Source organism: Cinclus cinclus, chromosome 9, assembly GCF_963662255.1.
Source record: "Cinclus cinclus chromosome 9, bCinCin1.1, whole genome shotgun sequence".
Lineage (NCBI taxonomy): Eukaryota > Metazoa > Chordata > Aves > Passeriformes > Cinclidae > Cinclus > Cinclus cinclus.
Window position 1 is genome coordinate 2372958 of NC_085054.1, and position 16465 is coordinate 2389422.

Sequence of the window (16465 nt, forward strand, 5' to 3'; positions counted from 1 at the left end):
CGCATATAAAATGTTGTCTTGCTTCTCTACTCAAAGAACAGATCTAATTTTCAGATGCAGGAAAATGAAACATATTTGGCAAATTTAACATAGACACAACTCAAGTGAAAACTACAGAAGCATACCAAAAACCAATCCATACCCATCAGAAAGCACTTTTCTTTACTGGATGGATATTTAAAAGTCTAGATGACCCTGAAGACCACTTCAAAGGCAAGTGTCTCACCTGGAACCCATTGTACAAAGTGACTGGTAAGAAGAAGCAGGCATGTAGACAATAGCTGAATTGTAGCACAGCATAAGAAAGCTCAGCACTTCAAACCTGAAAAGGGAAAATCTTGCATTGTTTGTATTCTTAATATTTCACTGAAATTCAATACAAGAAATCTATAATTTAGTCTCAAAAAGCATCCCACAGGAAGACGTGTCAGAAGTAAACACACAAATCCTTTAATCCTCTTTCAGTATAATTCACTAACTTGAAACAGGCTATCAAAGGCTCACTACAAACACTTAAATTTATTATTCTGAAAATCCTAAAAGCCACTAGCATATGCAGGAACTATGAAGGAAACAAGACATGGCATAATATTTGGACAGTTATAGAAGTGGAAATGTCTGCAATGCATTCAAAATTATTTTATCAGCTTTCCCAGTACCATCTTTAGACACAGGTAAGGCTGGCAGTCATTAAACAGCAAGGCAATTTCTCTGACTCCTGTTTCTGTCTATCCATTCAGCTCCATTCCCTTTTTCCAGTAGAAAAAGGATCATAGCCCTGATCCAAAGCTGAATTTTGTTACACTTCAGGAAAAACTGAATAGACAACTATAAAACCCAAGATATTCTTTGCAGACACAGAAATGACACAGAAATTATTCTTCAAAATTAACTAGCAGAAGAACATACTAGGATGGAACAAAGAAAAAGAAAATTATACCTCAAGATTACTAAGGCTGTTCTCTAGATTTACTTCCAAGCACTGAATGCTGAGAAAGGACTGATCACAAAATACTTTTCTTTTGTTTTGTCTGCCTAGTGAAGCACCTTGACTATTAAGAGTACATCCACCTACCGGTTCTGTGCCGTGAAGGTTTCTCTTTGAGGATGAAGATCACTGTAAACTACTCTGATAAGATCATGCTGACTTAATGCTCCTTCAGTTAAAGCCATGGATCCAATGGTAGAGGGCTAGAAGTAGGTAGTGGGAGAAGGAAGGAAGGAGGGGGGAGAAGTTGAGTTGTCAGTAAAAACTCCCCAAAAGCATTGAAACTCCCAATTATCTAAGGCAAAAGACACACTTATCTTGTGACCTGTAAAAATGGAGATTACTCTAGAATACAGTAAATCTAAAAACATTACCTAGTTTCACTGTTATAAAGGGTACACACTTAAAAGTAATACAGCCAGTGAGAGAAATGTTCAACTTTGATTCTTATATATCCATGTACAGCAAGTTTGTCCTAATCACACAGACCTTTTGTCCAGAAACAGTAGTGAAAGAAAAACACAATTACAAGTTCTAACTGAACTAAGGAAGAGTTAGAAGGAAGACTACTTTTATGCTAGCATTTACAAGGCAAAAAACCACAGCTGCAACTACAACATAACTGATCTCTATTAAAAATGGGCAGTCAGCAAAGATTTTTTAACGTTTATATTCCTGTTCTTCTACAAATTCTATTGCATTCTATTACACTAACTGCAAGCTACAGACATTGACAACTTACTGCAACAAGATGCATCTAAAATGGCCTGTGGCATCAAATGGATCCAGTTTCCACTCCTCTAATACATCCAATTTTAATTTACCACAGCAGCTCTCTTACCTCATGATATATTGAGGGTTTAGATAACGAAGGGATGGTGAAAGACAAAACTTTGTTGTTTCCATCTTTGTCAGCAATTTCCTGCATTGAAAACAAAACCAGAACTCAAACAGAAGTAAGGAGATAGGAGCTGGAATAACTTGGAGCTCTTAAAAGAAATTTAACAAGTAAGTTAGATGTCCTGATCTGGTAAGACTATTAACACCCCAAGGACTTTGTGCATTTGCAGAATATCAACAATATCAACATACATATTTAATAAGTGGGAAAAGACCTCTATCACAAACTGCTCTCTCTGCAGAACTAGAGTGCAATATTTAAAAAAATCCCCCAGCACTGGCTCCTTAATCAGTGAGACTTAAGATACTGACACAGAAGGGCTGATGAGTCACTTGCTGACAATGGGCAGTATTTCATAATAAATGCACAACAGACAAAAGGTGAAATCAAGGGGACTGCAAAATTTCCTCAGGAGGAAACACACACAGTGTTTTCTTCAAAGGCTTTCAAACTGGTCTGATTTTGTAGTTGCTAGGCTACTACATAACCCTGCATACAAACCCTGCAGTTTTTAAAGAAAATATACTAGGAGCAATTACATAAGACTACACCAAAAAGGAGTCTAAAATCCTGCCTTTGCACTTTGTACAGCAAATTTTCAAACAATAAGCTCCAGTCATTACAGTTTATGCAAAAGTTTAGCCCAGGTTAGCTCAGTACTTGTAGTAGGCTTCAAGGATTATAACAGGAGCATGGCTGACAGAATTTGTCAGAACAAAGGATTAATTTATCCCGTTTCACTTTCTAAGTATTCAGAAAATAACTTTGCTCTCAGTATACGTGCAGAAAAATATCAGCTTCATTAAAGATAAAAAATAGTGGAAGCCACTGTTCATCTTGAGGTCTCTTTCTTTTCTAATATGGAGAGAATAGAGAAATTACTGTCCTTAAAAAATACAAATCACCAGCATGACTTTCAAATGAACTGCAGAACATTAATGAAAAAAAGGGAGAAATGATAAATGTGTTACTTCAATCCAATAAACGGTATAAAAAATCAGTTTCCAAGCAGTTAGTTTCCAGGGGTTTTTTTCTATCAGAATAAATTTAAAATAACTAGATCTTCCAGCTGTCAGAGCTGATCTACAGACACATAACTAGAATACATTTTATTTTTAAGAATCACAGTTCAGCTATTCTGTGTCTTACATTCAGAAATACAAGCCACAGTTTAAAGGAGGGGTGTACAATGACATTAGAGGGAAGGGTGATATTTCAGTAGAGTGTTTTAAGGTCCTATAGCATGGAAATTCCCACTAGAGAACGTCTCTTGTGGCAGTATTGCTGAATTTATCAAACAGCCTCCTAACAATACAAATGTAAGTATCTCCAGGCTAGGGTAAGGATGTAAAAAACTGCTTTTACATCCAACAGCCAAATCTAGTAACTTCCAGTTACTTTTACTTATTCTTAAAACCACAGTTCCCCTCAAGACAATTGCCCAACTCAAATGTACACATGCACGTATCTGAGTGCTCACATGCAGAGTGGCTTCACCTTCAAACTACCCTTCAAAAAGACACGTTCAGAGTACATGGAAGGGCAGGAGAAGTGACACATCAAGGCTGACTAAGCACATGAGCCTGACAATCAATAAGAAGTCATAGTTTGCAACATTAAGGAGGGCTCTCTGATTTCCTTACAAACAGAAGTACATAAAAGTTTGAGAAATCCCATGAGATGATCCTTTTCAGGGAAAATGTTTTTTCCAAAAAAGATAATGATAAGCCACCAAAAAATTTTTCTTTTTGCGAACACATCTTTACTAAACCTTCATTACATTTTTTTCTATATTATACACGCCTTCCTTTAAATGTATTTCAAACACGTTCCAATAATTTATTCCTAGCGGCCAGTGATGCAAAACTTCAGATCAAAGCTTTCCTCAGCCATTCCCACTCATCTCACTCACCAGGTTGTAAATGCCAAGCAGCAATGCTTCAATGCAACCATTGCTCTGCCTATCCCTGCTGGCAGTGAGACGCAGATAAACCCAGATCAACTCTGGCAAAAACTGCAGCGTGAATCTCTTGAGCCGAACTTCAGAACTCCGATAAAGTTCAAAGAGCTGGTGGCAAACAGGCTCCAGGAGCTGTGGAAAGGCAGAAAAAGCTAATCACTTCCTTGTAGGCATCTCTAATAAGGGAGGGTAAAACAACAAATCTAGGGGCTGTATCATATAGCCAGCTCAGGCAATAAAAATTGCATTCCCTGATGGCAAAGTGAGTGAAGGAATCACACCAGTACCTGCATTCTGTTTAAGCAGACCCATAGGGACAGATCTGAGGGGCACTGTATGCAGTATTTGGACTTGTGGCCACTACAGCCACCACCATGTGTGCTTTGAGAAGATTCTTCACTAGGGCTGTCAGTACAAGATTTATTTTCTGTACAGGTACTAATTTAAGGCGTGTGTCAGACACATGGTTTGAACTATGTGCACGGTAAAACTTTAGTGTAGTTGTGAGGTCTGGAGAAGTACAAAGGTTAAAGACCAGCTGCTAGTGACAAGTCCATTGACAGAAATATGAATTAATTCTTTACCTACACATTTTGAGTCTCAAAACCAATAACTGAGCGTGCTCATTACAATGCAAACTGATCTTTTCATTTTGAGTTGCACTTCAGGTTTCAGTACAAGAATGAAAAAAAAGGCCCCAATCAAGTCAGGATGATAAAAGCATGTGGTAAACCTGCCATTTTAAGAGCCTGCAATGCTAAACCAATACCTAAGATGCATCCATGCAACTGTTAGGGAACAGGAAAAAAGAGCAGAAAGAGCCATACTAAACAGTCTTATTCTTTCCCATGATTAATCAAGTTTTTATTACCAAATCAAAACTTGAGGGGGGGGAAAAATTGAAAAGAAAATTGGAATTTCCAAGACAAATTTTTGTTCATTTTGTGATCACTATCTAATATTGTACCTTATCAAATTGGATGATCTGAAATGAGGTAAATATTTATGGGATTCACTGTCCAAAAAGACAGAGGCATACATGTAACCTAAAGCATCCATATTGGTACAGAAGAGCTACAGAGTCAGAAAACGGAGGCCAGAATCTCAAGTTTTCTAACACTACATGCTTCATGCAACTCTCTTATACTTATAGACATACAGACTAGATAAGGCATACATGACCCCTCCTCACTCCCAGGCATATGCACCTTAGGACTTGCAGAACATTAGCAGCATATTTCATGGACTTTGATGCATTATTTTTTCATTAGCTTGTCTATTCATCATAATCATAGTACCACAAATTTCCTGTAGGATTGAGGGTCACTTTTGCTATGCTGCACGAAGATATATTTCTGTGGTTTACTGTGAACCATCCATCCTATTAAAAAACTTAGGAGTCCCTTGCTAACAGCAGAGGGACCAACATTTCTGCAAATGAATTTGAATGTCTGACAAATGTGCAATGCCATAATGCTCTATGAACGTACAATTTCACATACCTATATTTACTCTTCGTTATTTTACACTGGGATATCACAAACATAAAACATAAATTTGACAATTATCTATTAAGAGAGCATCACCCAGAAAACAGTTTCTTTTCAACACGCAATATTCTGGTCAATGTAGCACACCATATTTAATCACTGCTTATGTAAGCCATAGCATGACATTTACATAAAATAAAACTCAGCTGTCAGAGAAATCTCTTCCTGAACAAGGCTCTGGTGTAAGTACCTTGTGTAACAAGGCTTCGGATTGATAGACTTGTTACTCTAAGCTAGAAGCCAGAATTTACAACAGAAGCAAAGAGAGACTCTACAAGGAGAGCTATGACATTGACAGTGTTGATACAGAATGAGAGAAGTCCAGTCACTTAGAACAAATGGATTTTTACAAGTCATATACATCTGTCTACCTATATTTATATACATGTATAGAGAGACAGAAAGACAGATAGAAACAGAGATACAAAATAACAGACCACTTAAGTCTTGGCTTGGGATCTAAACAAAATTAGAAGTCTGTAAAGCCTCTATTACAATAATTTTAAGGAAAAAATGGTACAGCTTTCTGGTAGTATATTTATTGCAGTATTTCATACATGTTTAGCACTTTATGGTCAAAAAAGGCATAAGTATATCCATTCTTAATTAATATTTACTTCGTAAAACTCCTATCTAAAAGTGAGAATAATTATTTAAACCAACTGATACAGTAAATGTTCAAATCCTCAGAAATAGAAATGTATCCTTGTTTTATGAAAGGCTTAACACTTTTCAGATGTTCAAATTTAAAAAGTGGTTACTAAGTATTTTGGACATCACTAAATGAATTTGCACATTTTTCTTTAAAAGAAAATATGATCAAGAAGAGAACAGAAAGAAGAAAAAGAAATCTCTGAAAACAAAACATACAAGTGTATCTGCAGGGAAATGACAACTGCAAGAAAAGCTAAAAATATTATCTGAAAACAGATATATACAATGGCAATGCTATAAATAGTACTTCTATTGGATTAGAAATGACAGCAGCCCAAAGCTGTTTCCTATTTCCAGTCTAATCCAAGTTCCACTAAAAACAGTGGAAAATAAAATTTATTTTAACACAGTCAGATGACACTCAACCAAAACAGTTACTAAGTTTATTTTAGCTACTTTCAAACAAAAATTTTACAAAATTAAGTCTTAAGTAAAGACTAGGGAGACATGCTCCCTAGAAAGATACAAGCAATATCCAGTTAGTGGTGCTGCAAGTATTCAAATCCTCCTTATTTTTAGTAGTTGTCATATTTGTTGTAGAAAACGTGGAAAAACAACTGCAATTACTTAGGTAAAAACCTGCAACTACTATAGCACTTCTGGTGTGCTCAGAGCTGTAAGAAAAAGCTGCCATCACAATGATGCTACAACACCAATATTTTCAAAAGCATAAACACCCAGGATTTTCCCATCAAAGTACAGTATGACAGTCTCCCACTTGGAAACACAAAACTTGACAGTCTGAGAAAGAATAAATGTTTTCCTTGCATCCTAGTTGTTTGGCTTTCCAAAGAGACAGCCTCTTCCAAGTAATTGTCTGAATACACATACAGAGAAGACACTGGATAAACAGAGGAAATAGAACTTTTGTCATCAGTAGTGGGTGTGTACATGAACTGGCACACACTTTTTAATTCCAAAGATCTTTCAGTCCAAAGTCAAAGCAAATTTGAGTAGCACAGAAGTCAGCAAAAAACAAAAAAACAAAAACAACAACAACAACAAAAACCAAAACAAAACAAAAAAAAAACCAAAGTAAAATACCTCTTATAATCCTCTCTCTTTCCTAACAAACAAAATATTTGAAAAGCTTTCCTATTAGCATAAGCAGCAATAAGCATAAAAAACTTATGGCTTTTTTTACTGGCTTAAATATGTTGCAAGTGTCAATGATCTGATTTTCACTCTTCGTTTTATACCTCACAGAGATGCAAACCAGCCATGTTTTAAGGGAAGATGATGAATAGCTTTTTTTTGGCTTATTTTACAAGCTTGCCAAATCGTAAGAGTCATAACTTGAAGTTAAATGCAATGCTTTATAAAATGCATGACAAATACTGGAAACACTTGCCTTTTAGAAGAATTCAATTGTAGAAAACAGAATGTGCTTATTTTAGACTTAACTATAAATACTGGGTGAAACCATTTATTATTTGAAGAGGACTGGGTCTGGGATTGCTTGGCATTGCAAAGGTGATCTCACTGTTTCACAGCTGCCCTGAGTTAAATCTAATTAGCCCCACAAAAATATTGAATATTTGAATTTCAGTAGTGCATTAACTTGACATCCATAGTGTTATCTACAGCTATAAACCAACCCTAAAAAATATACAACTATCTGAAAAAACAGTACTTCAGAAGCACTTTACTTCTGAATTCAAATACTATACAAAAATCAATTTATTATTCAGTTAAATTAGCTGTTTATGAGCAAGACCACTCTCTACACTATGCAAATTTCTGCTCGAGTCATCTTTATACTTAAAAAAGTCAGGGCACTTCATCAAAGGCAAATAGTTACAATTGTATTTAACTTGTCAAACTTGCCTTCATTTAATAGCTAACAAACTAGTAGACACCTGCCAAAAGAGGGAAACAACTTGGTTGCTTGGTTCCTAAGCATGCTGATTCCTTCCATGTTAAATTAATAATCCTGCTCTTATCAAGATAGAATGATGTGATTCTAGAAAAATTCATGCTTGTCCTAAACAGTTTGCCACTTTCCAGAAGTTCAGTCAACCTTGTGATTAAACTCTACTAAAGAATTACTTGCCCATCAAGTTTAAGAATCCAGAAGGTATATTTTTATAATAGTCTACTGCATATGCTTCATCTTCATAAGCCATGAGTTACCCTTCTAACAAATAATGCCCCATAAAGCATATTTGAAAACCCCTCTCAGTTAGGGGCAGATATTACTCAGAATTATGTAAAGTAATGAATTCACTTTGGTTATATTCCTCACATGCAAATAACTTTGGAAGAAGTGCAACAAGGAAATGCATCCTGCCTTAACAAGTCGAACCTGAAGCTGGACATCTTTATGTCTAGGGTTGCTTATCTTGTATGTGGGATCAGAACCAAGTCCAAACAGCAACAGCTCTTCCCAAGAGTAACATTTGACAAGCATCAGTGAGCAATAACATCACCCTAAAAAAATACCCCTTTTTTAAAGAGCAAAGAACCAAATATGGTTCTTTAAAAAAATGAAAATCAAGTTTAAAAACAAACAAACCAAAAAAAAAATCAAGTGCTTATTCTCAAAGCAATAAGAAGCTTTTATATTTTCAGGAGTCTACACAAACACAAGTACATAGACAGCAGCAATGGTGGCTTCAGGTTGAAAAGAGAATAACAGCAGCTTTTCAGTACAAAGAAAAAGGTCACTATGCAGGTTATTTATAATACTGAAATGAAGCTGACAGCTATGAAACCTTTTTTTTTTTTTTTAATAAATTGAATGAGCATTATGCAATCTCCTTGAAGTTTAATCAAGCATTCAGCTTCCTAAAACAGCTGAGCTGTACTTGGGAAAATAAAGAACTTCCTTGCTGTGTACACTACCCATTTAATTTATAAATATATGAGAAGTCACAGATGATACATCAAGTATTTGTAAGCATTTTGTCTAAAGTAGTTTATGTGTCAGAGAATGGTATGCTTGCACAATTTATTCAGAAGTTAATCTTCACACACTTGCCCAGAAATGCTCCTTGCAGAAGCCAATGGGTTAGAAAGCTTAGTTTAACATCACTTGCAAAATGAATCGTGTACAAGGGTAAGCTGAGTTTTCATTGTGTCTATTTATATTTTGGGGCCCTGGTTCTGCTCTTGCTTACAACAGTGTAAACCAAATTACACACAAGTGATACTAGTATAAACATGAGAAGATCTTGTCATCCTAATGGCATTTAAAAATTGATTCCATCTTCCACTGCAATAAGCCACCACACAAGAAGTACACTGATCTTTCTGAGTTCCACTCTAAGGTGTCCTTTTGTCTCAGCTATGACTGAAAGGTGGTTTCTGAAAGCTAAAAACAAAAACAAAAGAAAAAAAGAAAACAAACAAACAAACAAACAAACTCGAACCTCCCCCCAATCCCCCCCCGAAAAAGGACAACAACAACAACAAAAAAAACCCACCACAACCAGCTCGTGCCAAATAAAACACAACAGTCAGCTGTGGCAAAGAGACTCTAACAGACAGCATAAACAGTATTTTAGAAGCAGTTGAGATTGTGTCTTACTAGGAAGGCATTAAAGTAACTGTCAAAAAACAGGCAGAGGGATGATACCTATGTTAGACTACATTAAAAAAAAGAATCAATCTTCCTCTCCTTTACTTTAGCTTTAATTGTAGATATGAAAGATCCAGGAATGAGAATAGAAACAGGTTTTTTAAATCTCCTACCTCATTATTAGGGTCTTGAATGACCTTATAAAGAGCTGGTACCAGTGGTTTTTTTCGGTGCAATGTAGCTGCATAGCTGGAAATTTGTGATTCAGGTAATGCCTAAAACAAACAAACAAACAAATAAATATATATATAAATACATAAATAAATAAATGGTTACGCTGACAAATAAATGCTTCTAAGTATTCAAGACCTCCTAAAAAGAATCAAGTCTCATCCCAACATCAAAGAAAAGTCCTGAAGTTCAGCAAATGCTCAGACCTGTAACCTAACTGTTGACTACAAGTCCTTCTCCATACAAACAGCATTTGGGAGCACTTAGGCACTTTCAGGGTTAAACCCAAAAGCAGTTTAGATTCAGCTTTCATAAATCAGTTGCTCTAGTTTGATATGAGGACTCTCTTTTTTTGACAGCCTGAATTTAACAGGCTCTTTATGAAGACTTTCTCAAATCTATTTATTTAAGAGGTGTGGAGTATAGAATGAGCACAGACAGCCTCTAGTCTTCCCCAGCAACAATGTTTGTGGATTTTGCATCCTTGGAACTTAAACACATTTCCAATGACAGCATATAATGACTTACTCTCACCAATGATGTGAGCAACTACTAATTTTTAATTTAAATAACAGACTAATTTCTAATCAGTCGTGAAATCCTGTTTTGTTGTTTATGCATTATTCTGTATTGCACCCAGAATAACTATCAACTTGCAAAGTAGCTTAAAAATACTTCAGATTTTTCATGACAAAACAATTAATTTTACACAGACTGCAGGGGAGGAAAAGTAAAGTATTTTTCTTTGATGTTTTAATAAAGACCAAATAAATACATACTGATTATTTTTAAATTAGAAAGTTTCTCAGTTGGAAATTGGGGCAGCATTATCCAGCTGTTACTTAAATTCTATCAGCTTGACCTACACAAAATACACATTTAAAAGACTACATTGCTATTGCAGTCTTCTGCTCTACAATAATAAACAAAAAATAAACTACTATTACAATTATACATTATGTACCAGCCAACTCAATTATGCAGACATTGGTATGCTTGACGCATTATAAGAAATTAAAAGATCAAGTAACAGATATGGAAAATGTTAATTATTTGATGTTAAAAAACCTCACTGCTATGTTTGGTGGCATTAAGCAAATGGTTTAGATATTCATTGTCTCAGTTCACCTTGAATTCTGACAGCCATTCTTCCACAACACCTCGTTCTGATCCCAGCATTTTCTTCCTACTTTTGCTTCTCTCTTACCTTTAGAAAGAAAAAAAAGAAATTAAATACCAGTTATGGTACAAAAATTTAACTTTTTACAATCCTAGCTGCCAAGATCTTTCCAAGAGAACTATATAATACAAAACAATTTAAAAGTTGCATTTTGACCATCAGTCCCATTATTTAAGAATAATTTAACTGTTTTCTTAGCTTAGTCTAAAATGCTGTGCATAAATGGGGAAGGAGGAAAAAGAAGTACTCAGTTCTTCAGGCCAGTTGTCTTTCAGTGTTTTGAAAAATATTTAGGTTCAACAAAAAATTACATGTCTGACATATAAGTTACATCATAGAAGTCCTACAATAAATGATCTTTAAATAGCCAGACTACATGACTGGATTCAGCAATTCTCTCCTCAGAACTTACTTGTTTTGAGTGCTGAAAGATTTGTATTTAAGAACAATCAGTATTTGTTAAACAAAAAGTGAAGTAAAATAAGATAAAAGGCTTGCCACCACATTTTTTGAGTTAATGTATCATTTTTTCAATGGCCCTTGGCAGGAAGTCATTAAGAGAATACCAGCTCTCTTGGGGGCAAGGAACTACTTCAGATTTCTAAAGAATGTTTAAAAATCCTAAAATACAACAAATTCAGAAACAATATTAATTTTATTTCAAGTAACACCTGAGTGACTTATTTCAGCAGAAACACTGAAAAATAGTTCTGTAAAATAACAGAACAACTAATTAGATCTCTGCAAACAAAAGTTTACAATTACATCCTGTCTGATATAGGGAAACAAAGGCCATGTCAGAGTGAGCCATGGATAGAATTTAATTTAAAACATCATAGTGTATGCTACAGAAGAAGCTGAGTTCTAGTTTAGTCTGCCTAGAGAAAAAAAAAAAAAAAAAATCACAACATTCAACTTTACCTCTTTAAAGAAGTCAGTTTTCTAAAGGAGGAAGAGGAGAAGGAATGCAGAAATTTTTCAACCTGGAATGCATTTGTCAAGCCTTCAAGTACTGCCCTGTTTTCTAAAAGATAAAAAAAAAAAAAAAAGTATGTTGACCATAAAATCAGGAAAAAAATATAGTAAAGCAAGCATTAATGTAAACTTTTTTGGCCTTACAAACTGAATTTTATCAAATCCTCCAAAATCCATGTGAATCCTTCTGCAATAAAACAATTTGCCATTAAAAATAAAAACAAAAAAAACAAAAAAAAAAAAAAAAAAAAAAAAAACAAACAAAAAAAAAAACAAACAAAAAAAAAAACCTCAAGCGTTTTAGCAGGAGGAAGGGAGGAATTGCCTTCATCCAAAAAAAAAAAAAAAAAAGGATTTTGTTGCTTATGTAGAAAATCCTTCCATATTAATGGTGCACAGTACCAAAGGCACAGTACTTACAAAGAACAGTGTAAGAGGAAAAGAAGAGAGTAGTAATTCTATAAAATGTGAACTGAATTCATACCCTGACTTTGGAGAACATGTAATTCTTGAATTGAATAAATTAAAGACTCTCCCATACTATAATTTCCTTAGTACATATTTCTTACAGAGACAAAATTTTAGTGCCATTGTGCAAAATCACATATTACACTGAAATTCACCTTTTGCTGAAGAATCCCTTCATAACGAGCATGATGCAAGCAACAAACATAGGAACCAACTCCAGGTGCATGAATGGTTTTGCCACACACTGAGCTTTGAGCAAGCGCTATTTGGGAGCTTCTTTCAGCATAAGTCAGCTTGAGAACCACAGCTGCTGCATCAATGCATAAATACTCCACATCTATTCTGGCCACGGTCACCGCTGGTTGTTTTACAAACCGTCCCTCCCTTTGAAATTATCTGCTGGCATATTAGAGGCATTTTTAAGGGCTTGTACAAAGAAGGAGGATAGGCAGCTGATGGATTCCCAGCACACAAGCTGCACTGACCCTGCACAGGAGCACTGAGGAAGAGCAGGGTGAGCCTTCAGCTCGGTGCCCCATCCCAGGCACGCTTGGACACTGCTCCCAGCACAGCAGCTGTGGCACTGCCTCAGCCTCACACACAGATGGCTCCTGGCACTTTCAAATGGCCATCTGCAAAGCACACCTCATGCTGACACTCCCTGGTTTGTAGTACCTCTGGGGGCAAAAAATATAAATATATCAAACACTGTGTGTGGGTGTGTCCCTAAAGTAAACTGGTTCAACACATTAAAGCTCTGTGCATATTTATTCAAGGTTGAAGTAGCCTGAACCAAGAGTATTGAATTTCTTTTTCAGAGTGTTCACATCTCTCCCAGAGCAAACAAAATACAGGGAATATAAGAGATTTCCCATGCTTATTTAATTTCTTTTCTACTATGATTCAAATGTTCTTATATAGGAACCATAATAACTAATCAAAAATTTAGTTATTAGTAACAGTAATAATAAAACATACTAAAATATCTTTACATGTGGTCTGATGAAGATTTCTTAAATACTGAACAAGTAAGCAAGTCTGAATTCACACTAAGGCATGGAACAGGAAAAGTTATAGTTAGGAATGCAGTCACTCAATGTTAAAATCAGATACAAAAGATCAGTTACCAAAAGCTTCCCTATAAAAGCACCTGAAATGCTAGTTTAAGTGTTTTCTCCTAAATTTACTCGTTTGGCAAAAACAAACAGGATATGACACATAAGGCAGTAAAATTAGACCTGGAATCTTTACCCTTAATATTAAAGCTATGATACTCTGTTCTGAAGGAAGTCATCGTCTCGCACTGTGCATTTGACAATTACAGTTAAGATGCAAACAGAATTTCACCAAATCAGAGCACTCTCCTAGATCATGCCATGCACACCAACCATGGAATCACAGAACCATCTTCACTGGAAAACACCTTTAAGACCATTGAGTCCAACCATTAACACAGCACTGCCAACTCCACCAATATACCACGTCCTTCACTGCCACATCTACATGGCTTTTTAAATCCCTCCAGGGATGGAAAATTCACCATTCTCCGTATTTTTGCCTTTGAAAATATAAAAGTCTGGGAAAAAAGTTTATTCCAACAATACACTGGCAGAATAATGAAAGCTAAAACTCAGATAACTCCCCAAGAATTTTTGACTAAGGTAAAAGAAATAAAAAAGGGTTTAATCAACTATGCTCATCAGAGAGCTTGTTTTTCACTTACATTTAGAAGGACATAGTGAGTACATTATTATTTATCAGTCTCCATTTAAACCACTAACCAAAAAATCAATCTGCAACAGCAAAATGATTACCCAAATAATCTCAGCCAGTACCACTTGCTACACTATCAACTATAACAGTGGAGATTAGAAAGAAAAATAAAATGCCACTAATTAGATATTCATAATTGATGATATTTAAGAAGATATGATTATTCAAGTATGCAGAGAGTTTTTTGTTGGTGGTTTGTATTTTATACAGGGTTTTTCTTTGTATATTTGTTTTAAAGAGGCCAGTAGTTTATACTGGTTTAAAGATACTTGAGAGAGATTATATTACAGGACATGCACTTCAAAATGAGTCCAGTTTTGACCATAATATAGTAAATGGCATGATGCATATAACATAATTTTAGTCCTAGTTGCACAATGAATGAAAATATTATGTATTTTTACCTTAAAGACCATAAGATGAATAATTTGTAATTAAAACCTGAGTTGTGTCAGTCAAAATAATAGAGCTTCATGCTACATGATTTCTTCACAGAGCCACTTGTGTAAGGGAACATTATGGACTGACAGGTCTAAAAGAACAGAAAACTCCATTATCAATTACAGCTTTTTCTTCCAAGCTATGTAAACACTCCTCTCACATTTATAATTCATTACTGAGCACGGAAAGAAACTTATTTGAAGAAAGATTTTTCCATGCTGCCTCTGTAAAAGAAGTAGCGTGGAAAGCATCAAGAATGCATCCTTACTCTGAACTAAACATATATTCAGTTTATTTGATCCAGAAAGTTCCTAGCTCTGTAAGCAGAGCACCATGTGTTAAACATGATTAACACCCTGGAAAGCAGAGTAGAGAGAAGACAACATAAGATGAGGTGGTCAGAAGCACACAGGAAAGAAACTTCCCCACCAGACACCCACACTAACGAGACTGGGAAACTCTGGAGGAAGAAAACCAGGCAACATGCTGAGAAGTGCAGACAACAAAAGTACAATTTGAACTTCTCATGATGAGCTACCTTGAATGCAGAGGTGTAAAAGACCAAATGGAAAAAGACTAGGTAATACACTTGAAGATGCAATGAAAACATCTGTACAGGAATGCATCAGCAGCCAGAAAATAAATCAAGATGCTCGATTACACAAAGTCATTTAAAGTAAATCTGAAAACATGAAAGTAGAGCGTACAAAACTGGTAATATGCTCTTATTTGAAACACTGGCCTACATGTGATGCAAACAACCTAAAAAGAAGTTATGTATAAGGCAGAATAATGTTTAAGAAGAAGTTGAAAAGAACAGTGAAAAATAACTTCTAACCTGGATATGGGAATATTTTTTTTTTAAACAGAGAAATAAAGAACTCCTTGTCTTAGAAGCACATGGAATTAAGTGGTTGAGAAGGTAGAATGGACTTTTTCTGGTAACAGAGTAATAAGGAATTAAATGTTTGAATACACCAAGGTAGAAACCTTTGACTGTTAACAGTGTACTGTTTCTCACACTCCAAATTACCAGAAAACATAGTGGGGACAATAAGATGCTATTACAGATAAACACTGCAACCTGTTTTACATACTCCTGTTGTAGAACAAGGAGAGTAAATAAGAAAACTTAATGGTGTAGACTAGCACTTCATCAATACACTTCACAAAAAAACTTCTCTTAAAAGCAACTTCTTGCTTAACCACGCAGTATGTAGGTGTATACAGCTTCATCCAGCTACTCTGAATTTATATACCAGAAGATATTAAACAGCCACAGTACGGTCTGTTTCCACACTACAAAAGGGTCTGACTCTTAAGATAATTTAATCTCAAGGAAAAATAAAACCAGCCTTGGAAATGTACCATTTTGGTGGATGACTTCTTGTACTTATTTAAAAGTACGTGTATTGTAATACACATCTCTTATGATAAATATAGTACAAAATGCCATTGTGATTTCCCTGTATCCATGTACATAAACATATTATTCTACCAGAATCCTATTTAGCAGACACTTACATAAACTGTCATTTTCGTAAGTACATAAAATAATAAATTTAAAAACTACTGTCCTCAACAAATCAGAGCTGGAACTACAACTTGCCATTAGAAACGGGTTCAAACATTCTGCCAGACTTCTCTTGGCCATACAGCTCCACAGTACAGAGAAACAAGGTAAAAACTGACAATGACAGAAAGAAACAAAACGTCCTCCAGACAGTTATTAATCTATATTGTCAGCTCAAGCCTTCTGCTTAA

The 16465-nt window shown here is 35.3% G+C and overlaps 1 protein-coding gene across 3 annotated transcripts in view; it reads right to left on the reverse strand.

Annotated features, from left to right (window-relative positions):
* LOC134047070 (hyccin 2) overlaps positions 1-16465 on the reverse strand; it is a 68539-nt gene that overhangs the window by 37423 nt on the left and 14651 nt on the right. For all 3 annotated transcript variants that reach the window (XM_062497983.1, XM_062497985.1, XM_062497984.1), the window contains 7 exons: positions 11966-12068; positions 10993-11071; positions 9807-9908; positions 3802-3981; positions 1830-1910; positions 1076-1191; positions 227-322 (listed from right to left, as the gene is read on the reverse strand). In XM_062497983.1, the coding sequence (XP_062353967.1) occupies positions 227-322; positions 1076-1191; positions 1830-1910; positions 3802-3981; positions 9807-9908; positions 10993-11043 (626 nt within the window). In that variant the 5' untranslated portion in view covers positions 11044-11071; positions 11966-12068. The remainder of the gene's footprint in view (positions 1-226; positions 323-1075; positions 1192-1829; positions 1911-3801; positions 3982-9806; positions 9909-10992; positions 11072-11965; positions 12069-16465) is intronic.